The sequence below is a fragment of the Aegilops tauschii genome, chromosome 6, assembly GCF_002575655.3.
Source record: "Aegilops tauschii subsp. strangulata cultivar AL8/78 chromosome 6, Aet v6.0, whole genome shotgun sequence".
NCBI lineage: Eukaryota > Viridiplantae > Streptophyta > Magnoliopsida > Poales > Poaceae > Aegilops > Aegilops tauschii.
This window is the reverse complement of record NC_053040.3, coordinates 428,940,291-428,962,678: the sequence shown is the minus strand read 5'-3', so window position 1 is coordinate 428,962,678 and position 22,388 is coordinate 428,940,291. Positions and strand designations below refer to the sequence as shown.

Sequence of the window (22,388 nt, the reverse complement as noted above, 5' to 3'; positions counted from 1 at the left end):
TCTAAAAAAACCAAAAGCACATCATAAAAATAAAGCTCCACAAGGGGGTACCCCTTGATTAGTTGCTCCCGGACACCCCTCCTACGCAAATGGGCCACCCCATATTATATCGCTAGTACGGCTGTAATGGCACCATAACATAATTGTGGCACACTTCGTTTTGTGAAGCTTCTAGAAGCTTTTGAACTGATTATTTCTTTCTTTTGCCATATGTCGTTTTATGTTTGCTTTTTTTTTCTTATTTCCTTTTTATTTTTGTCCTTTTTTAAATTAGTGATTTTTTCAAAATCAGTGAACTTTTTTTTTGTGAATATTATTATGCGTGTTTTTATAAAACATACAAAATTGCCTAATTATTTTTAAAAAATGAACATTTTTAATTCTTTATTTTTTTTAAAAAAATTAAGATATTTTTTCTGAAATTTGTGAACTTTTTTCAAGCCCATAAACTTATTCAAATTAATGAACAGTTTTAAAATTTATGAAATTAGCAAACATTTTTGAATTCATGAACCTTTTCAATTTCACATTTTTTGTATTTTTTTCAAACTCCAGATTATTTTTTAATTTTGTTATTTTTTTTCAAAATTAAGTTTCCTTGTGGCCCGCTTTAGGCGCGTGTGAGTGCCAATTGTGTTTCCTGGCGCAGAAGGCGCCAAGTAGGAGCTCCCTTTCGTTTCAAACCAAGAAACTTGAGTTTTGTAGTCTAGCATCTCCAGAGTCCAGACTGGACTAATATCGAATGGACACATTACAACGAGAATTCAACCAAGAGTTGCAGAGCTCCAGACTTCTCCAGTGTACACGCTACAAACACGTCCATAAAACGCCAAAACTTCAAACGGGTGCACCATAGCTCACTCTCAGACCCTCTACGCCCTCGCAACCACACAATTTTTTTCCCCGTCGAAAATCGATCCAGGAGCTAAAAAACCAAGGATTTTCCTCCTCGCCTCCTTCTTCTTCCAGCCCAAGCAAGCAGGCAAAACCCCAGAGAAAAAGCCCAGCAGCAGGGAGAGCCTAGCCGCATCGATCGAATCGAGCTACCACGCCGCCACGTCTGCCCCCTCCTCCAATCCACCCCACAGGCAAAAGCAAACCCCAGCCAGAGCCGACGGCAAGCTGGACACCCACGCCATGGAGCGGGTGGCGCTGCTCCGCACCTCCGGCCGCCGCCTCCTCCAGCGCTGCGGCAGGCCCAGGCCCCTCGTGCCCGCCGCCTCCTCCTCCGCGCCGCGTCGCCGGTTGACCTCCTCCTCGTCGGCGGCGTCGTCGTCCTCCTCCTCCTCGTCGCGCGGCGGCTCGTCGCGCCTCCTGGCCGCGGCCGCGCCGCTGCACCTGCACGCCGCGGGGCGGTACTGGCCGCTCACCGCGCCCGGCCTCGCGAGGCGCCTCTCCGTCCCCGCCGTCTCCACCTCGCCCTCCCCTGTGCCCAGCGGTGAGCTTTTGCCCCAACTCGTCTGTATGTGGAGTTAGCTTATGTACCGTTTTACCTGCAATTTGGTGTAGTTGCACAATTCGTTGGTAATACTAATGGTCTAAGGTTGCATTGTGCAAGTTTTGGTGTCGAACTTTACTATCGAATCTCAGGCATCTGTATGCTGCTCTGCTTTATAATTTGTAATGGGATAGCTGGAGATACACTGCTTGTTATCCAAGTAACCTCTGTTGGGACTATGATAAAAGTTGTAGTTCGAGAATGAATGTGCCAGCGCATGACCTTTTTTCATTATTCCGTAAGCAGACACCGATGATGTCCATGAGTATGCGGCAAAGCTAGGCTTCGAAAAGGTATCTGAACAAGTCATAGACGAGTGCAAATCAGCTGCTGTTCTCTACAAGCACAAGAAGACAGGCGCAGAGGTGATGTCCGTGGCAAACGATGATGAGAATAAAGTGTTTGGCATTGTATTCCGTACCCCTCCGTAAGTGCATCTAGTCCTTGCCTCGTGGTGTCATTGATGTTATATTATCATGCACGCAAAGCAGGGAAACTTATTCACAGATAGGAAAGATGTAAACAGCATATCATTGCATGCAAACTGTTATGGGGTTTCTGAATAAGTTTCCTTTATTACCAGGAAAAATTCGACTGGCATACCTCACATTCTTGAGCATAGCGTTCTCTGTGGATCAAGAAAGTACCCTTTGAAAGAGCCATTTGTTGAGCTCTTAAAGGGTAGTCTGCATACTTTCCTGAATGCGTTCACCTATCCAGATCGGACGTGTTATCCAGTTGCATCAACAAACACCAAGGTGACACCTATTATATTAGTCACTTATTTGCTTCTGTCATTTATTCAGCACCACCTTTTGTAGCATTATCATCATTTCTGTTGTTGTTTTGCAGGATTTCTATAACTTGGTTGATGTATACCTTGATGCTGTGTTTTTCCCTAAGTGTGTTGAGGACTTCCAAACATTTCAACAGGAAGGTTGGCATTATGAGCTTAACAGCCCCGAAGAAGAGATATCCTACAAAGGTTTGATTACTCAGGCTATTCTAATGAAGCAAATACATTTGGATGTGAGCTAGGTCTGCTCATTCCTCAAAAAGTCCCTGAATGCAATCCTTTAACATTTGACTGTAGGTGTTGTCTTCAACGAGATGAAAGGAGTCTACTCTCAACCTGATAACATAATGGGCCGTGTGTCTCAACAGGTTAGCGATTTGTTCGATTCTGTTTTTCAGTCTGTGACTTTTATTCAGTAGGAGAGTTTGCTTATGTGTTACTTTTATCATCCTTGGAATGATACTGCGTTAGAATCACCGTGCTGTTTATTCTAATGTGTTCAGAATCTTTTCAACACATTTATTCCAATGATTGTTTCACCCTATAGTTGATCGGATTTGGTCAATCCCTGTATAGTTTTATCAGTTAGGACTAAATTCAGGCTTTGCTGCTTGACAAACTGCACGCCTTTTTTATGAGGAGCTGCTTATCTAAGAACTGACATGCGGGTCCAGGCTGTTGCATTTCCACCTGCATTCATTCTGCTTTTCTGATTGCTGTTGCAGTTCCACCTGTACATTAGCAAGTTGTAGTTTCAACTGTCTCTAGTCTATACTTCCGTAGTTGATGCTTCCTTGTTTATTAGTTTGTGCTAATAGTCCCAGTGGTGAATACCCCTTTGTGCTGTTCTCATCAGATCCCAGTTCTTTTTGCCAGTTTCTCATATCATTATTTTAGATGCAGTTGCTACAAGAGTACCTAACATATTTGAGCTTTCTACAGGCACTTTCTCCTGATAACACGTATGGTGTGGATTGTGGTGGGGACCCAAATGATATCCCAAAGCTTACTTTCGAAGAATTCAAGGTTTCCTCGGTTCTAATTTTCTATTTTCATGAAATGATACTTAATTTGTCATTTTGCTCCTCTAGAAAACTACAAGTTTCAGTGATTTTTTATTGGAAAGTAAAAGAGGAATGCTTCTAGGACCATCGAGTCCATTTTTCTATATTAGTGCACCAATAAGCTAGCATTGGTTAATTATTTTCTTCAAATTTTGAATCCCAACCTTTTGATGTCATATGTTCAGGAGTTCCACAGTAAGTTTTACCATCCGAGCAATGCTAGGATCTGGTTCTACGGTGATGATGACACAAAAGAGCGACTACGAATTCTAAGTGGTAATGTGTCCATATAGTAGTTAGTCGTGCTTATTCACAGGGTTGTTTTTTGAGCCTTTGGCTGTATTTTCTTTTTCTTTTTTTGACACCATTGTTTTTTTTTTCTTATCTTGCCTCTCTTCTGTAGAATACCTTGACCTGTTTGAAGCCAGCGCTGCTCGTAATGAATCAAAGGTTATGCCTCAGAAACTTTTCAAAGAGCCAGTGAGGATTGCAGAGAAGTATCCTGCTGGCCAAGAAGGTGATTTGAAAAAGAAATATATGGTTTGCACTAACTGGCTGTTGTCAGAGGAGCCACTGGACGTAGAGACAGAGCTTGCACTTGGTTTCCTGGATCACCTGTTGCTGGGCACTCCCGCTTCACCACTTAGAAGAATTCTTCTTGAAAGTGGTTTAGGAGAGGCTATTGTGGGAGGTGGTGTTGAGGATGAGCTTCTTCAACCACAATTCAGTATAGGCTTGAAAGGTGTATCTGAGGATAACATTGAGAAAGTTGAAGAGCTGGTTATGCAGATTTTGAAGAATTTGGCAGAGGAGGGATTTGCACCAGAAGCAGTGGAAGCATCTATGAACACGATCGAATTCTCTCTCAGGGAGAATAACACGGGATCATTTCCTCGAGGGCTGTCACTAATGCTTCGTTCGATGGTATGAGTTTCATGATATGTGAAAAAGAAACAGACAAGTATGTTTGGGCATATTAATATTTTCTTCAACTTCACAAAAAATTGCAGGGAAAATGGATATATGACATGGACCCTTTCGAGCCTCTGAAATATGAACAGCCGTTGCAGCAACTCAAAGCACGCATTGCAGAGAAGGGATCCAAAGCAGTATTCTCCCCACTCATTGAAAAATATATTTTGAACAATGTGCATCGTGTTACAGTTGAAATGCAGGTATATAGAGAACCCTCCACCTAAAGAGTTCTATATGAAATGAGTTTTTTGTTACCTCTTAAAATTCGATACTTTGTTGTGCAGCCTGATCCAGAGAAAGCTTCACGTGATGAAGCTGCCGAGAAAGAAATTTTAAAACAAGTAAAATCTAGCATGACTCAGGAGGATCTTGCAGAGTTGGCACGCGCTACAAAGGAGCTGAAGGACAAACAAGAGACTCCAGATCCTCCAGAAGCTCTCAAAGCTGTTCCTAGCCTGTCGCTACAAGATATCCCTAAAAAGCCTATTCATGTACCAATAGAGGTAATTCTTTGACTTGCAATATCTTTACATCGGCTTAAAGTATTAGGCTAGGTTAGCTCAAAATTCTCGGTCAAGTTGAGCTATACTGCAAATATGAATTCTACTTCAATATGTGACCGTGTCAGTTCTTAGTTTTCCAGATCCTGATCGGGAAAGTTCAGTGAAAACTTTCTGCCTTTGCATTACTTAGCAAGGTCCATTGTTTTTTAGCTACTGATTTGGGTGCTGTGATGTTTCCTCATATAATCTAGCATTTGTAACAGTTAAGATTACTGGACAGAACTTGATTGCACTGCAATATATATGTAACTACTAATAGTGGCTGATAGAGTTGATATGTGGTGACATGGTGATGTGGTCTGTCAGCCTCCTCCCTCCTTTCCCAAACCTTGCTCGCAGTAAAAGGGAAATTTGACTGCATGTTGATACAAAGGGTCCTTTGTTCAGCTTAGGTAACTTTCATAGACAATAATTTGTCACCACAGCAAAAGCTAACTGGAGACTAGCAAATAGCCTCCATACCCGACAGGCTGAGATTGATTGCCTGACTGAACAAGAGATCTGAAGTTACAGAATCTGTCCTGTAAATTAGTCAGAAGCTACATGTTCTGCTATTTGTAGGCCAAAGTTAAAAGTTATCAATCTAAGGCTCTAAATCTTCTATGATTATATTCAATTTCTATATCCTAGAATTGAATCTGGAGTTAAGCAGAACTAGGCATTAGTATATAGAGAAGTTCCTTTCAAAAAGTACAGAGGATTTTTTGACAATGTTGGAAGTATGAATTTTTTTATTAGGAGGTAGCCTTACCTTTTTGTTTCCTGAGGATGCCTGTTTTTACCATCTCTTTACTTTATTGTTTTATTAGTCGAGATAGTATAATCTTCATTTCTGGAATGCGGTATTTAGGTGGGGGAGATAAACGGTGTCAAGGTCTTGCAACATGATCTCTTCACCAATGATGTAGTCTACTCCGAAGTTGTATTTGATATGGGTTCTATGAAGAAAGAACATCTACAACTGTTGCCTTTGTTCTGGTGAGATCCCTGAAGTCCGATCAATACATTGTTTGTATTTACCATGAAGGCTGAACATATTTTGCTTTTCTCTGTGCTTTCATATACTATGTGGTATTTCAACTAATTGGATGTTCATTCTAGCCAATCCTTACTGGAGATGGGCACAAAAGACATGGACTTCGTGCAGCTTAATCAATTAATTGGAAGAAAAACTGGAGGCATATCAGTTTACCCATTAACATCTTCAATAAAGGGAAAAGAAGATCCTCTTACTCGTGTTGTCGTTCGAGGAAAGGCAATGTCAACGCGCGTAGAAGATTTGTTTCATCTGGTATGTTTATGATCTTTGTCTGTGTATATCATACTACCAACGGCAATGACAGGGTGGGAAGACATGCTTAATCTGTTTAGTGCTCATCCCTCTGAGGAAATTACCATACTGTAGTCACCCAGTTACTTATCTTATATTTGCATCATGGAAATAAATCCTTGTTCTGTTCTTGCAGATGAACTGTCTTCTTCAAGATGTTCAGTTCACAGAACAACAGAGGTTCAAGCAGTTTGTTTCCCAAAGTAAAGCAAGAATGGAGGTACAAAACTAGTATATTTGTGATTCAGATTACTATACGCATGCATGCATTTTGTTGTCTAATGATTTCTCTAACACAGAATCGATTGAGGGGTAGTGGCCACGGTATAGCAGCTGCCAGAATGGATGCTAAGTTAAATGCAGCTGGATGGATTTCAGAACAGATGGGTGGTGTTAGGTAAGATTCTTTATGTTATATACACTCCATTTGCAGATTGTTTAAATCAGCTGGTTATTGACATGATTATGGCCTTGTGAGCATACTTACATGACTACATGTAGTGTACCATAGCTTGCACTTTTGATACACAGTCTTGGTTGCTTACCTAATATTATTCATTTTGTTCTTAGCAAGCCACTATTAGCTATTATTTTGATCCACAGGACATTTTCTTTTAGATTTCATATGTTGATGTATTTGTTGCTATTGCCAGTTATCTTGAGTATCTACGAGACCTGGAGACGAAGATTGATCAAGATTGGGACAGAATATCTGCTTCACTTGAGGAAATGAGGAAGTCCCTATTTTCTAAGGAAGGTTGCTTGATAAACATAACAAGCGACTCAAAAAATCTTGAAAAATCTGGTCAACATATTGCCAAATTTCTTGATGCACTGCCAAGTTCCCCATCCCTGGGAAGTGATCCATGGCTCTCTCGGCTGCCTTCTGTTAATGAAGCCATTGTTATCCCTACACAGGTAAGGCTAATTTGTATGGCTCTCTGACATTAGCTTTGAGCAGTTATTGTAAGATGATTATTCCCTCATTGACATACTGAATGATGCTCAATTTATCTGTTGCCTGAAGGTTAATTATGTTGGAAAAGCTGGAAACCTATACCAAAGTGGATACCAACTTAATGGAAGTGCCTATGTCATATCCAAGCACATAAGCAACACATGGTTATGGGACCGCGTTCGAGTTAGTGGTGGCGCATATGGAGGGTTTTGTGATTTTGACACTCATTCAGGTACTTTGATCTTACACCTGTTCTTGCCCCACTTACATTCATGCCAATAGTTAAGTACCTTACATACTCTGCTGGCTCTACATTATCGTAAATATTTTGTCTCCTTTTGGCTTTTGCAGGGGTCTTTTCGTATTTGTCATACCGTGATCCGAACTTGCTGAAAACACTAGAGGTCTATGATGGGACTGCAAAGTTCCTCAGAGAACTAGATGTAGATGATGATGCTCTCACAAAAGCTATTATTGGAACCATCGGGGATGTTGATTCCTACCAGCTACCAGATGCTAAAGGTTACAGCAGGTACATAATCATCCTCTCTACTTCGCATAGTGCACAATAACCAACCTCCATACGATGATGTGGATATGGGCTTATGACAGCCAGTGGCTTATTGCTGGTCCATATTGCTTGAAATTATGCCCACGAAGATTCTTTTATAAGAATGTCGGTGTTGATACCCAACCTAGAACATTTGTTATGCATGTGCGTACGTATTGATTGTTCTTTGTTGGAGATAACCCACCCTTTCTTAGTATTGTCTGCAACCAAGCTACATCTTGACTTGGATCATGGTTGCAAACACATACATCAACAAGACAAAAATATGCTCTTATATGCATATAATATCATAGGCCATGAAGGAACACATAGAGTAATAAATTGGATTTCGCTGTTTTCAGTCTGATGCGGTATTTGTTGGGCATCACCGAGGAGGAACGCCAGCAAAGGCGCGAAGAGATACTCGCAACCAGGTAGATATTTCTATGGTCTAAATTGCACATTCCTTGAGCACACTTACAGAATCGTCCCAGGTATATGTTTTTGTGCAAAATCTCTTATCACGTTGTTTCTCGTGTCGCAGCGTGAAGGATTTCAAGGAGTTTGCCGATGCTGTCGAAACGATCAATGACAATGGGGTTGTGGTGGCTGTAGCATCGCCTGACGACGTCGAGGCAGCAAACAAAGAGAAGTCGTTATTTTCAGACATCAAGAAGTGCCTGTGAGGCCTCTCCATTCCCACGCCGGCAGGGTTCAGCCTGGACCTGCGCCGAGCAGAGGTTCTTCAGCGTTTTGCTTCACTGATGAAGAATGGTCTGGCGCTGTAACATGAGTTCGCGTGGCGAGAGCACTGATCACCTTGTCTGTAGTCCGGTTACGGTTGTTTATTTTTCGCGCCCATTTTTAGGGGAAATAATTAGTTCAGGGTTTTGAGCGAAGCACAATAGTTAAACAGAGTTCCATTGCTGCCTTTCCCCCTCTGCAATCAGTGCTCAAACAAGCCGGTTGTACACCAAGTTGCTGATAGGAGATTAAGAGCTGATGAGTGATGAGAACCTGCTCAAAATTTAGCTGAATATTCTGTAACTTGATATACCAAAGATATAAAGGTATTGGACTACTGATTCTTATCAGACCTTCTCGTAAGATTAGAAACATGACAGTCGTTGGATGAGTACGGCGGGCCCTATGCACCTCTCGCGGGCTTTTTCCAAAACAGAACGCTAATTAAGTGGGATTGCTATTAACTTCCGGCCGATTTAACATCTCCTGATTTCTGCAAAAATTGAATTATCAAATTCCTGCCTCCGAAGACAGCCATTAAGGCAATAGACTTACAAAAGCGTCTGATCATTTATTTTCCCTTCACTATAACTCTCACGCGGCTATGGTTTACTATAGCGCCAATAATTACTTCTCCCAGTTAGTGACAACAAGGATCGAATTTGAGGAAACCAGTTACATGTGTGACATACAACAGGGATCGAATTCAGGGAGAAACCAATCCTGCTGAGACGAACAGGCGAGAACCACTACCTATCGTCTCATTTCCTGCCGCTCTGCTGCTGAGCCTGGTGCTGCTGCCTGTGCAGCTGCGCGGACGCGATGGCCAGCATCGACCTCACCTTGGCGACCGCCGCGGCGTTCTCCGGCGGGCAGCTGGCCAGCGCCGCCCGCAGCGACCGCACGGCCGCGTCCGGCCACCCGGCCCCGAGCGCCGCGCACGCCGCGCGGTACGCCTCGTCCGCGACCCGCGCGTCGTGGCAGGCGGCGGCAGGGGTAGGAGGCGCCCGCGCGGCGGGCGACGCCTCCTCCTCCTTCCCTCCCTTGCCGCGCGGAGGCCGCGAGGAGGTGGAGGCGGGGGCGGGGTCGAGGAGGGCGCAGGCGCGGGCGTACTCCGTGGAGGCGATGGCGGCGTCGATCTGGGACATGAGGGACTCGGGATTCGAAGGGAAGCTCCGGATCGCGTCGAACGGGCTCCAGCCCCGCCGCCCGCCGCCGCCGCTGCCCGACATGTCTGCAGCGGCGGCGCGGATTAGAAGTTTGGGGGTAGTAGTGGCGACTAGCGAGGAGGAAGAGGAAAGAAGGGGGAGGTAGGTAGCTCGAGTCAGTTGCGAGACCAACTGAAATACTGCGTAGTGGTGTCTTTTGTGTGACCCAAGCCTAAAAAATACGTACGTACAAAACATTCTAATTCTACACATAATAAAAATTATATATATATATATATATATATATATATATATATATATATATATATATATATATACTTTTTAGAAGAAGATATTGATGTCCATGAACCAACAATCGACACTACCGCCGTGTTATTGTTGTCGTTCTCCCATCAGAGTCGGCAATGACGGATCTAGGACCCAGACCCGGGGCATGAGGCACAAATCATTCTCATACTGTAGCAATTGCTACAGTGACGGCCTGCTCGGCTGGATCCGTCCCTGAGAGTTGGCCTAACCTTATTGATAATAACTGAGAAATCAAGATGCACATGCGCTAACGATCATTGGAGCCGATGTTGTTACCGTTGAACCCTTGAATCAATCTGAAGCGGATAACATCAGGTCTCTGTTGGAAATATTAGCACTTTTCCGACCAATCTAATCCACAAGTAAACAATAAGCATCTCAAATACGGTATGCATCTCATATCGATACCTAAGCATGTGAGCACGTACAGTACATAGAACCGAAACATCTATGAACATCATATATACGCCCAACACATGAAAGAGCAAACAAGGGATGAACGAGTCATACCCTCCGGTTGGCCAGGCCAACGCGGCGGCGACAGCGGCAGCCTCGGCATCGGCCGAGGCCTTCTTCTTGGCGGCTTCGTCATCAACCTGGAGTCGATGCAGGGGAAGTAGTGGAAGCAGAGGCGGTCGGTGACGGGGACGGATTGGGAGCAGTCGCGTCGAGACGCTCCCTGAAAACCTTATTGACGTTCTCCCGGGCAGGATCTCGAACGACAGGGTTCCGGAGGCACCCGCTCTCCCGACCAACCGTGCACGTGGTCGTCGGGATGGGATCGCCGGAAGCAGCACATAGAGAGGAACAATAGATGATGGCTAGGGTTGTGCGAGAGGAAGTGAGTGAACTGAGTTAGGGTTCACTCCACTGGCCAGCGCCTTCTTATATAGGCTGTCGGGTAGATGGGCCTGGGCTCAGGCCCACGACCGAGTCCGTGAACAGCCCACGGTCGAACGTCTTGGACAGTGGCACTTCCGTAAGCGACTCACATACGAGATTAATTAACCATTCTTGACCGGCAAAAATAAGTTTCGGCTCGGCTCATTCCCGCAACCCGCGACTGAAAGCACAAGTGCTCCCTGGGTGGTTTTGGTAATTAATGTCAACATATTTCTTGCTGGACTAATGTTTCTACCTACTATGTTTCAGATAAGTTCAACAATGAAGTGGCATGGACTAGAGGATGTGGAACCCCTTCAATATGCTAAGGACAAAGGATTGGCTCAAGCTCAAAGCTCAGGACTCTACATTTTCTATTTTAGTGATCCAAGATCACATTGAGTCCATAGGGAAGCCAATACTATTAAGAAGGGATGAGGTGTTGCTTAATGGCTTGCTTGCTCAAAGTGCTTAGTGATATGCTCCAGAGCCCTCAACCACTTCCTCACTTCCAAATATGTCTCAAACCAAAAGTCAATCTCGACCCCACCGATTCTTTCTATCCGGCGCCACCGAGTTCAGTTGACATAGCCACTGCCACAAACCCTAGTCTTTTCGGTCTCACCGATAGGGATCTCGGTCCCACCGAGATGGGATTGCAAACTCTCTGTTGCCTATTGCAATAATCTCGGTCTCACCGAGATATGCGATCGGTCCCATCGAGTTCGCAATGCAAACTCTCTGTCACCCCTTCGTAATGTTTCGGTCTAACCGAGATGAGCGAATCGGTCCCACCGAGTTTGCCTGATCAACTCTCTGTTTGACTATTACCAAAATCGGTCCCACCGAGTTTGTGTAATCGGTCTCACCGAGATTACGTTATGCCCTAACCCTAATGATATCGGTCCCACCAAGTTGACATGTCGGTCCCATCGAAACACCTAACGGTCACATTATGAACCAATTCGGTCTGACCGAGTTCTCTGATTCGGTCCCACCGAGTTTGGTGATTTGTGTGTAACGGTTAGATTTTGTGTGGAGGCTATATATACCCCTCCACCCACTCTTCATTCGTAGAGAGAGCCATCAGAACATGCCTACACTTTCAATACATATTTTCTGAGAGAGAACCACCTACACTTGTGTTGAGGTCAAGATATTCCATTCCAACCACATAAATCTTGATCTCTAGCCTTCCCCAAGTTGCTTTCCACTCAAATCTTCTTTCTACCAAATCCAATCCTATGAGAGAGAGTTGAGTGTTGGGGAGACTATCATCTGAAGCACAAGAGCAAGGAGTTCATCATCAACACACCATTTGTTACTTCTTGGAGAGTGGTGTCTCCTAGATTGGCTAGGTGTCACTTGGGAGCCTCCGACAAGATTGTGGAGTTGAACCAAGGAGTTTGTAAGGGCAAGGAGATCGCCTACTTCGTGAAGATCTACCCTAGTGAGGCAAGTACTTCGTGGGCGACGGCCATGGTGGGATAGACAAGGTTGCTTCTTCGTGGACCCTTCATGGGTGGAGCCCTCCGTGGACTCGCGCAACCATTACCCTTCGTGGGTTGAAGTCTCCATCAACGTGGATGTACGATAGCACCACCTATCGGAACCACGGATAAAAAATCTCTGTGTCTCCAAATTGCGTTTGCACACTCCAATCCCTTCTCTTTACATTCTTGCAACTTGCATGCTTTACTTTCCGCTGCTAATATACTCTTTGTATGCTTGCATGCTTGCTTGGTATGTATTGTGAATGTTTAAACTTGTGCTAATACTCCACTTCAACTTAAGAGAATTAAAAACTACAACTTTTCTTGATTAGAGTCTATTCACCCCCCTCTAGACACCTCTTCTCGATCCTTTCAATTGGTATCAGAGCCAGGTTTCCATTGCCTTGGTTTAAACACCTTTGGAGGAAGATGGATGTGTCTACTTTGGGGAGTCTTAGACGTAGAGTGCCTATTCTTGATGGAGAGTTTTTCTATGAGTGGAGAAATGAAATGCTTGAGATTTTCAATGAATATCATTTGAACAAGTACATTACTAGCCCTTGTGCTCCTCATATTGATCCTTTGCATCCTACACCGGAAGAGGATCTTGACATGATTCGCAATCTTAGAACCATCAATCTTATCATTAGAGGATTGCCCAAAAATTTGATTGCTAATTTACCTACTCTTGATTGTGCCTATACTATATGGAGATTTCTTGAGGAATGATTTCCAGATTAATCCTTAAAAAATTTAGACGAAATTCGCCACAAGTCTATTGCCTTGAGTAAGATGAATTCTAGTGATCCTAGCTTTGGTGATTGTCTATTTGAGCTTACCAATCTCATGCGTGCCAAAGGAGATGTTGGAATCATTAGCAATATCATTTCCGAAGCTATTAGAATTCATAAAGATAACCATAGGAATGATCATTTATCTAATGAATTACCCTCTTTAGGAGTTGATCAATTACAGGATGGTGATAGTGACTATGATCTTGATGATGCAATGAGACACTTTGGTCTTATGGCAAATCTTCGCGGCTACATGGCTGGAGGAAAGGAATGGGTCCTTGATAGTGGATGTACTGATCATATGACCGGAGATAAAGATATGTTCCGTGAGCTTGCTGAAAACGACGACCCTCGAAAGTATGTCACTTTTGGTGATAACTCAAAGGGTAAGGTGGTTGGCCTAGGTAAGGTGGCCATCTCACATGATAGCTCCATACAAAATGTCATGCTCGTTGAATCCCTTGGGTACGATTTACTTTCAATATCTAGACTTGCTGATTTCGGTTTCAATGTCCTGTTTACTGAGGTAGATTGCCAAGTGTTTCGAAGAGACAATCGTAAAATGGCCTTTATCGGTATATGTAGAGGTGATCTTTACATAGTTGATTTCACTAAAAAGGCTCAACCTAGAACTTGCTTAATTGCTAAATCTTCTAAGGGTTGGTTGTGGCATAGAAGGCTAGGTCATGTGGGTATGCGAAATCTTGATAAGCTTATTAAAGGTGATCATATCCTTGGAATAAAAGATGTCATATTTGACAAGGATAGACTTTGTAGTGCTTGTCAGGCAGGGAAACAAGTTGGAGGAAGTCATCGCACGAAGAACATCATGACCACGAGAAGACCACTCGAGCTACTTCACATGGATCTCTTTGGTCCAAATGCCTACAAGAGTCTCGGTGGTAACTCGTTTGGACTAGTCATAGTTGATGATTTTTCAAGATTTACGTGGGTGTTATTTCTTGATGACAAATCGCAGGTCCAAAAGATCTTCAAAAACTTCGCTAGGAAGGCCCAAAATCAATTTGACGTGAAGATCAAAAAGGTTCGGAGCGACAACGGAACAGAGTTCAAGAATGCAAATGTGGATACCTTTCTTGACGAAGAGGGGATTTCACACGAGTTCTCGGCTACGTACACACCTCAACAAAATGGGGTTGTTGAGAGGAAGAACCAGACTCTTATTGAGATGGCAAGAACGATGCTTGATGAGTACAAGACTCCAAAAAACTTTTGGGCGGAAGCGGTTGAGACGGCTTGTCATGCAACAAATCGCTTGTATCTTCACAAGCTACTCGGCAAGACGGCATATGAGCTCCTCACCGGTAACAAACCCCAAGTTGGATACTTTCGAGTGTTCGGCTCAAAGTGCTACATCCTTGATAAGCATCGTCGTTCTAAATTTGCTCCAAAATCTCATGAAGGTTTCCTACTTGGTTATGGCTCAAACTCTCACACTTACCGTGTCTACAACAATTTCACCCGAAAGGTTGAAGAGATGGTAGACGTGAAGTTTGATGAATCTAACGGCTCGCAAGTAGAGCAATTGCCAATTAATGTAGGAGACAAAGACCCTTCGGAAGCTATCCAAGACTTGTCTATTGGCAAGATTCGTCCAACGGAGGTGAAGGAGAGTACCTCGTCCGTCCAAGTGGAAGCTTCTACCTCACGACAAGGTGAACCAAGAGTTGATACGGAAGCATCCACAAGTGGGACACACCAAGACGAAGAAAACGAGGAAGTACACCAAGATGAACATCAACAACCTCCTTCTCCACCACGACAAGAGAATGACAACGTCAAAAATGAAGAAGGCCAAGAAGAAGAAGAAGATGAAGAGGATGTTCCACCCCGAGCCAAGCCAATGCTCCCACGAGTTCGAGCAAGAATCGCCAAAGATCATCCCGTCGAGCAAATCTACGATGATATCCAAACCGGGAGAATCACTCGCTCTAAAACTCGATTGGCAAATTTTTGTGAACATTACTCATTCATCTCTAGCATTGAACCTATGAAGGTTGAAGAAGCATTGGAAGATACGGATTGTATAAACGCTATGCATGAAGAGCTACACAACTTTGAGAGAAACAAAGTATGGACATTGGTCGAGAAGCCCGACAACAACCACAACATCATTGGTACCAAATGGGGGTTTCGCAACAAGCAAGATGAGGATGGTCAAGCTGTCCGCAACAAAGCACGCCTAGTCGCCCAAGGCTACACTCAAGTCGAAGGTATGGACTATGGTGAGACATATGCTCCCGTTGCTAGGCTTGAGTCCATTCGCATCTTACTTGCTTATGCTAATCACCATGATATCACCTTGTACCAAATGGACATTAAAAGTGTTTTTCTAAATGGTGAAATTGAGGAGGAAGTTTATGTTAAGCAACCTCCCGGCTTTGTCAATCCTAAGAAACCTAATCATGTTTACAAACTTCACAAAGCCCTTTACGGTCTTAAACAAGCCCCTAGAGCGTGGTATAAATGCTTGACCAAGTTTATTATTGAAAAAGGCTTTGAAATTGGAAAAATTGATTCTACTCTTTTTACTAAAAGAGTTAATGGAGAACTATTTGTGTGCCAAATTTATGTTGATGATATTATATTTGGTTCAACTAACCCTCATTTTAGTGAGAAGTTTGGAAAACTAATGTCGGAGAAGTTTGAGATGTCTATGATGAGTGAACTCAAATTCTTTCTTGGTTTGCAAATCAAGCAAACTAAGGAAGGTACCTTTGTCTCTCAAACAAAGTACACCAAGGACTTATTCAAGAAGTTCAATATGCAAGAATGCAAAGGTATGTCTACACCCATGCCTACTAGTGGACATCTTGATTTGACCAAAGATGGTGATCCGGTGGATCAAAAAGTTTACCGCTCTATGATTGGTTCATTGTTATATCTATGTGCCTCTCGTCCTGATATTATGCTAAGTGTGTGCATGTGTGCACGATATCAAGCGGCCCCTAAAGAGTGTCATCTTAAGGCTGTGAAAAGGATAGTGAGATACTTAATACACACACCAAATTTTGGCATTTGGTATCCTAAGAGGTCTTCTTTCAATCTTGTTGGTTACTCCGATTCGGACTATGCCGGAGACAAGGTTGATAGAAAGTCCACTTCGGGTACTTGTCAATTTCTTGGTAGATCTCTTGTGTCTTGGTCCTCCAAGAAACAAAACTCGGTATCCTTATCCACCGCCGAAGCGGAATACATTGCTGCTGGATCATGTTGTGCTCAATTACTTTGGATGACCCAAACTCTTAAAGATTATGGGATATATGTGAAACATGTTCCATTGCTTTGTGACAATGAAAGTGCTATTAAGATTGCTCACAATCCCATGCAACATTCTCGAACTAAGCATATTGAAGTTCGTCATCATTTCATTCGAGATCATGTTGCCAAAGGGGACATTGATCTTAATCATGTTCGCACCGATAAGAAATTAGCGGATATATTTACCAAACCACTTGATGAGAAAGTCTTTTGCCGTTTGAGAGATGAATTGAACATCATTGATGCTTCAAACTTGGAGTAGGAACTCCATTTGGATACATGCAAGGCATGACCCTTTGACTAATCCTTGATATTTCTTTCATTATGCTATCTATATGTCTTGGATATTTTTGCACCCTTGCATGCTATCTAACCCTTGTAGGTACTCCCTCCGTCCCAAAATTCTTGTCTTAGATTTGTCTAGATACGGATGTATCTAACACTAAAACGTAACTAGATACATCCGCATTTAGACAAATCTAAGACAAGAATTTTGAGACGGAGGGAGTACTTGGATGAATATAAATCCATGAGATTGCAACTCACACACATCTTGAGCAATCTCTACATCATCAAGTCTCTACATAATGGTGGTTGAAGACAAGGAAGCACAAAACTCTTCAAACATATCCTTTGACAAATTCTACATTAAGATTTATGATTGTCATTTTGGATACACAAGTGCTCTTCCTTGCAAAACTAACCCATGTAGGTAGATGAACTCAAATTCCAAGTGGTGCTCCCAACTCTTGATGAGCTACATCAACCTTGAGCAACTCACACAAGTTCAACTACATGACCAAGATCAACACCACCACCCAAGGTATGTTATTCCATCTTAGAGAAGCTTTACTCCAAGAGATGGGTCAAAGCAACTCAACAAGATGTCAATACATCAAGATGCTTAAACGAAAAATGGTAACCCCATTTTGAGCTTAAACGATGAGTATGACCAAAGATCAAGTGACCTCACTTGACTCTCATATCAATATACTCTAACACAGGTGACCTTGTCACCGCCCAATTCTAGATGAAGTTCTCTTGTGTTTCCTCTTGCATTTGTCTCATGTACATGCGTGTTTCTCCTTTCAAAAAAAAAACTTCATCTAGATCTTGTTATTTCTTTTCTTTCTTTTTGTTCTGCATTTTCTGCATCCAATTCCTTGCAAATCTTTCAGCTAATTCCTTGCAAATCCTTGTAAGATCTTAAGTGCCTAGTGAGCTGAGGTGACAAGTGTTTTACTATGATGAACTCGGTCACACTGGTTTGTTTTCTTCGGCCCAACCGAATTCTCTTGGTGCCACCGAAGCACACAACTCGGTGCTACCGATTTCACTACAGGAAAGACAGCTTGCCACTTATTTCTGCAGACTTTTTGCTCCAGCTCCACTCAATGACTCTTGTTCTCTACCAGCATCACAGTCGCTTTGCTTTGTGACTCAAGGACCAAACCCTTTTGCAATAAAACAAAATCCAGAAGAGCCCTTCTTGGAAATTGATGTCAAAGGGGGAGAGAGGGATCACATCAAATCTCTATGCTTAATCATTTCTATAGGGGGAGAGGATAGTCAGGGGGAGTGTGTGTAAGAAACCTTAGACCTCAGATGCTTGGTGTTCAAGAGGAGAGAAATTACATGTCTTTAAGAGGGGAAAGACATGTTTATATTTGATCATATGTGATTGCTTGCATTAATTCTGTTGTTTTTTCTTTTGCTCTGATTTTCTGTTCCCTATCTTCTCCCAATATCCCATGCAAGATTCAGGGGGGGGGGCAAGACATCTAAGGGAAGGAAATCCTCAAATTCTTTGCACATCTTTACCCTTGGGGACATGTCTATATCCAATAGAGTACTCAGTACTCACTCTCTACATGTCATCCCAGTCTTGGTACTCTTGTGGTTTCTTCTGTTTGCTCTGGCTACTAGATGTATCTGTGTTATCTAACCTTGTTTACTCAGGTTCATTCTTTCCAAAGCCAACTCAAAGACCGCAAGGTAAGTATATGCATCTCAGTCATGTGTATGAGGATCTCTTGCTGTTGTAAATACTGTTTGCAAGAAAAACTCATGAGCATGAAGGTACATTTCCTATAGTTACATCATTCACTCTGATGCATATAGCCAAGATACATGTAACACATGGCTTACTCTGTCATGCTTATGCATTCACATGCTCCTATGTTTCATATTTATATGATTGCATACATATAGGGGGAGCCTTTGCATGTTACATGTCTTTCCAAAGCTTTACTTGTTGTTCTCTATATCTTCATCTAAAGCTTTGATGTATGTTGTCATCAATTACCAAAAAGGGGGAGATTGAAAGCACAGTGCTCCCTGGGTGGTTTTGGTAATTAATGTCAACATATTTCTTGCTGGACTAATGTTTCTACCTAGTATGTTTCAGATAAGTTCAACAATGGAGTGGCATGGACTAGAGGATGTGGAGCCCCTTCAATATGCTAAGGACAAAGGATTGGCTCAAGCTCAAAGCTCAGGACTCTACATTTTCTATTTTAGTGATCCAAGATCACATTGAGTCCATAGGGAAGCCAATACTATTAAGAAGGGATGAGGTGTTGCTTAATGGCTTGCTTGCTCAAAGTGCTTAGTGATATGCTCCAAAGCCCTCAACCACTTCCTCACTTCCAAATATGTCTCAAACCAAAAGTCAATCTCGGCCCCACCGATTCTTTCTATCCGGCGCCACCGAGTTCAGTTGACATAGCCACTGCCACAGACCCTAGTCTTTTCGATCTCACCGATAGGGATCTCGGTCCCACCGAGATGGGATTGCAAACTCTCTGTTGCCTATTGCAATAATCTCGGTCTCACCAAGATATGCGATCGGTCCCACCGAGTTCGCAATGCAAACTCTCTCTCACCCCTTCGTAACATTTCGGTCTAACCGAGATGAGCGAATCGGTCCCACCGAGTTTGCCTGACGAACTCTCTGTTTGACTATTACCAAAATCGGTCCCACCGAGTTTGTGTAATCGGTCTCACTGAGATTACGTTATGCCCTAACCCTAATGATATCGGTCCCACCGAGTTGACATGTCAGTCCCACCGAAACACCTAACGGTCACATTATGAACCAATTCGGTCTAACCGAGTTCTCTGATTCGGTCCCACCGAGTTTGGTGATTTGTGTGTAACGGTTAGATTTTGTGTGGAGGCTATATATACCCCTCCACTCACTCTTCATTCGTAGAGAGAGCCATCAGAACATGCCTACACTTCCAATACATATTTTCTGAGAGAGAACCACCTACACTTGTGTTGAGGTCAAGATATTCCATTCCAACCACATAAATCTTGATCTCTAGCCTTCCCCAAGTTGCTTTCCACTCAAATCTTCTTTCTACCAAGTCCAATCCTATGAGAGAGAGTTGAGTGTTGGGGAGACTATCATTTGAAGCACAAGAGCAAGGAGTTCATCATCAACACACCATTTGTTACTTCTTGGAGAGTGGTGTCTCCTAGATTGGCTAGGTGTCACTTGGGAGCCTCCGACAAGATTGTGGAGTTGAACCAAGGAGTTTGTAAGGGCATGGAGATCGCCTACTTCGTGAAGATCTACCCTAGTGAGGCAAGTCCTTCGTGGGCGACGACCATGGTGGGATAGACAAGGTTGCTTCTTCGTGGACCCTTCGTGGGTGGAGCCCTCCGTGGACTCGCGCAACCGTTACCCTTCATGGGTTGAAGTCTCCATCAACGTGGATGTACGATAGCACCACCTATCGGAACCACGGATAAAAAATCTCCGTGTCTCCAAATTGCGTTTGCACACTCCAATCCCTTCTCTTTACATTCTTGCAACTTGCATGCTTTACTTTCCGCTGCTCATATACTCTTTGTATGCTTGCATGCTTGCTTGGTATGTATTGTGAATGTTTAAACTTGTGCTAATACTCCACTTCAACTTAAGAGAATTAAAAACTACAACTTTTCTTGATTAGAGTCTATTCACCCCCCCTCTAGACAACTCTTCTCGATCCTTTCAGCGACGCGCGTGCGCGTCGTGACGAGGCGAGGCAGGCGGCGGAGGAGGAGGAGCGCGCGTGTACAGCTCCTATTCCCATACTCCCAATAGCAAGTAATGGAGCAGCCCTTATAAAGAGGTCTCACTCTTCTTACTGTAGCAGTATGGTACTAAACTTTTCACACTTCCCACCACTTGCCGTACACATGCATGGGACTTAGAGATTAACTAGGGATTATTGTCTTATATGGGCCTAAGTCCATCCATAATCCATCAGCCCCCCACCAGATCTCGAGGCACATAAGTTTGTAAACTATTCCAAACAATGTTTGATATACCAGAATTTTCAGTGGAGACTGTTAAGTTTAACTTCCACCTATAGCAATAGGATTAGACTTCTTCACAACTGAACAATGGACTATGCCTTGAATTGTCAGTTTGGCGTGCAGAAGTTTCGCATATTGTCAGCTGATACGTGGCTGCCAAAGGCTAAACCCCACGGGTGGAGCTTATTAGTCATACTCCGTACCTTCTCATGAGATTCCTAGAGATCACCCAATCTCATTGACTGTGACCAGCAGTCGGGCTCACATAGGTGTGTTTCTCCGAAGAATGCTCTGTAGGTTAGCATCTTGCTTACATAACCTTTGGAACACACTAAGACAAAAGTCAGCTTGCCTTACATAATTGAGAGTATTATTGCATCTCCAACAGAGTGGGTTTATTAAGGATACTCTCCTCATTTGGCTGTTGGATTGTTTTCCCAGGTCCTAATTCACAGGATCTGCGATCACATAGGTTGGGTTACCCCCATGGCAACTTACGTGGGTCTCATACCCATCTCACTCGATGCATTTTCTATCACAATCCGTGATAGCCCTTTCGTAAAAGGGTCTGCCGGATTCTTAGCCATTTGGATATAATCCAACGCTATCACTCCAGAGTTTCTTGATTTTCTGATAGATTTTAATATTCTTCTTATGTGCTTTGTGGATTTCATGTTGTCCTTTGAACTCTTAGACTTAGCAATCACCGTTTGATTGTCACAGTTCACAAGGACAGCCAAGACTGGTTTATCAACCACCGGCAAATCCATCAAAAGCTCCCGAAGCCATTCTGCTTCGACGCATGATGTGTCTAATGCTGTGAGTTCTGCTTCCATGGTCGATCTCGTTAAGATCGTTTGCTTGCAAGACTTCCAGGAAACAGCACCACCACCAAGTGTGAAGACATATCCACTTGTGGCTTTCATCTCATCAGCATTAGATATCCAATTCAAATCACTATACCCCTCAAGTACCGTCGGGTACCCAGAATAGTGAATTTCATAGTTCATGTTGGGGAACGTAGCAATAATTCAAAAAATTTCTACGCATCACCAAGATCCATCTATGGAGTATACTAGCGACGAGGGGAAAGGAGTGCATCTACATACCCTTGTAGATCGCGAGCGGAAGCGTTCCAATGAACGGGGTTGATGGAGTCGTACTCGCCGTGATCCAAATCACCGATGACCGAGTGCCGAACGGACGTCACCTCCGTGTTCAACACACGTACGGAGCAGCGACGTCTCCTCCTTCTTGATCCAGCAAGGGGGAAGGAGAGGTTGATGGAGATCCAGCAGCACGACGGCGTGGTGGTGGAAGTAGCGGGGTCTCGGCAGGGCTTCGCCAAGCTTCTGCGAGAGGGAGAGGTGTTGCAGGGGGAGAGGGAGGCGCCAGGGGCTGTCATGTTGCTGCCCTCTCTCCCCCCACTATATATAGGCCCCCTGGGAGGGGGGGGGGCGCCGGCCTAGATCCCATCTGCAAGGGGGGGGGGGCGGCCAGGGGAAACTTACCCCCCAAGGCAAGTGGGGCGCCCCCCACCCTAGGGTTTCCAACCCTAGGCGCAGGGGGAAGGCCCATGGGGGGCGCCCCAGCCCACTAAGGGCTGGTTCCCTTCCCACTTCAGCCCATGGGGCCCTCCGGGATAGGTGGCCCCATCCGGTGGACCCCCG

At 43.8% G+C, this 22,388-nt stretch overlaps 2 protein-coding genes across 2 annotated transcripts; one reads left to right on the top strand and one right to left on the bottom strand.

Annotated features, from left to right (window-relative positions):
* The first annotated feature begins 766 nt into the window (after positions 1-766).
* Positions 767-8,828, top strand: LOC109756060 (presequence protease 1, chloroplastic/mitochondrial). The gene is made up of 19 exons (XM_020314926.3): positions 767-1,438; positions 1,745-1,925; positions 2,082-2,256; positions 2,351-2,483; positions 2,592-2,662; positions 3,237-3,320; positions 3,544-3,634; positions 3,762-4,282; positions 4,369-4,533; positions 4,618-4,836; positions 5,747-5,874; positions 5,998-6,187; positions 6,363-6,446; positions 6,526-6,623; positions 6,880-7,144; positions 7,254-7,416; positions 7,536-7,716; positions 8,097-8,168; positions 8,279-8,828. Exons 1-19 carry the CDS (start codon positions 1,138-1,140, stop codon positions 8,418-8,420), a joined length of 3,264 nt encoding a protein of 1,087 aa, XP_020170515.1. The 5' UTR covers positions 767-1,137; the 3' UTR covers positions 8,421-8,828.
* A 140-nt stretch (positions 8,829-8,968) lies between these two features.
* Positions 8,969-9,842, bottom strand: LOC109756059 (uncharacterized). Its single transcript, XM_020314925.4, has one exon. The coding sequence runs from the start codon at positions 9,708-9,710 to the stop codon at positions 9,240-9,242; it is 471 nt and encodes a 156-aa protein (XP_020170514.1). The 5' UTR covers positions 9,711-9,842; the 3' UTR covers positions 8,969-9,239.
* Between the last annotated feature and the right edge of the window lie 12,546 nt (positions 9,843-22,388).

Bases quoted from the DNA above. Each gene is read 5' to 3' on its own strand.
- LOC109756059 (XM_020314925.4), bottom strand. From the start codon at position 9,710: ATGTCGGGCAGCGGCGGCGGCGGGCGGCGGGGCTGGAGCCCGTTCGAC.
- LOC109756060 (XM_020314926.3), top strand. From the start codon at position 1,138: ATGGAGCGGGTGGCGCTGCTCCGCACCTCCGGCCGCCGCCTCCTCCAG. The intron at 2,257-2,350 runs GTGACACCTATT...GTTGTTTTGCAG, and splicing joins TTGCATCAACAAACACCAAG to GATTTCTATAACTTGGTTGA. The intron at 7,417-7,535 runs GTACTTTGATCT...TGGCTTTTGCAG, and splicing joins TGATTTTGACACTCATTCAG to GGGTCTTTTCGTATTTGTCA.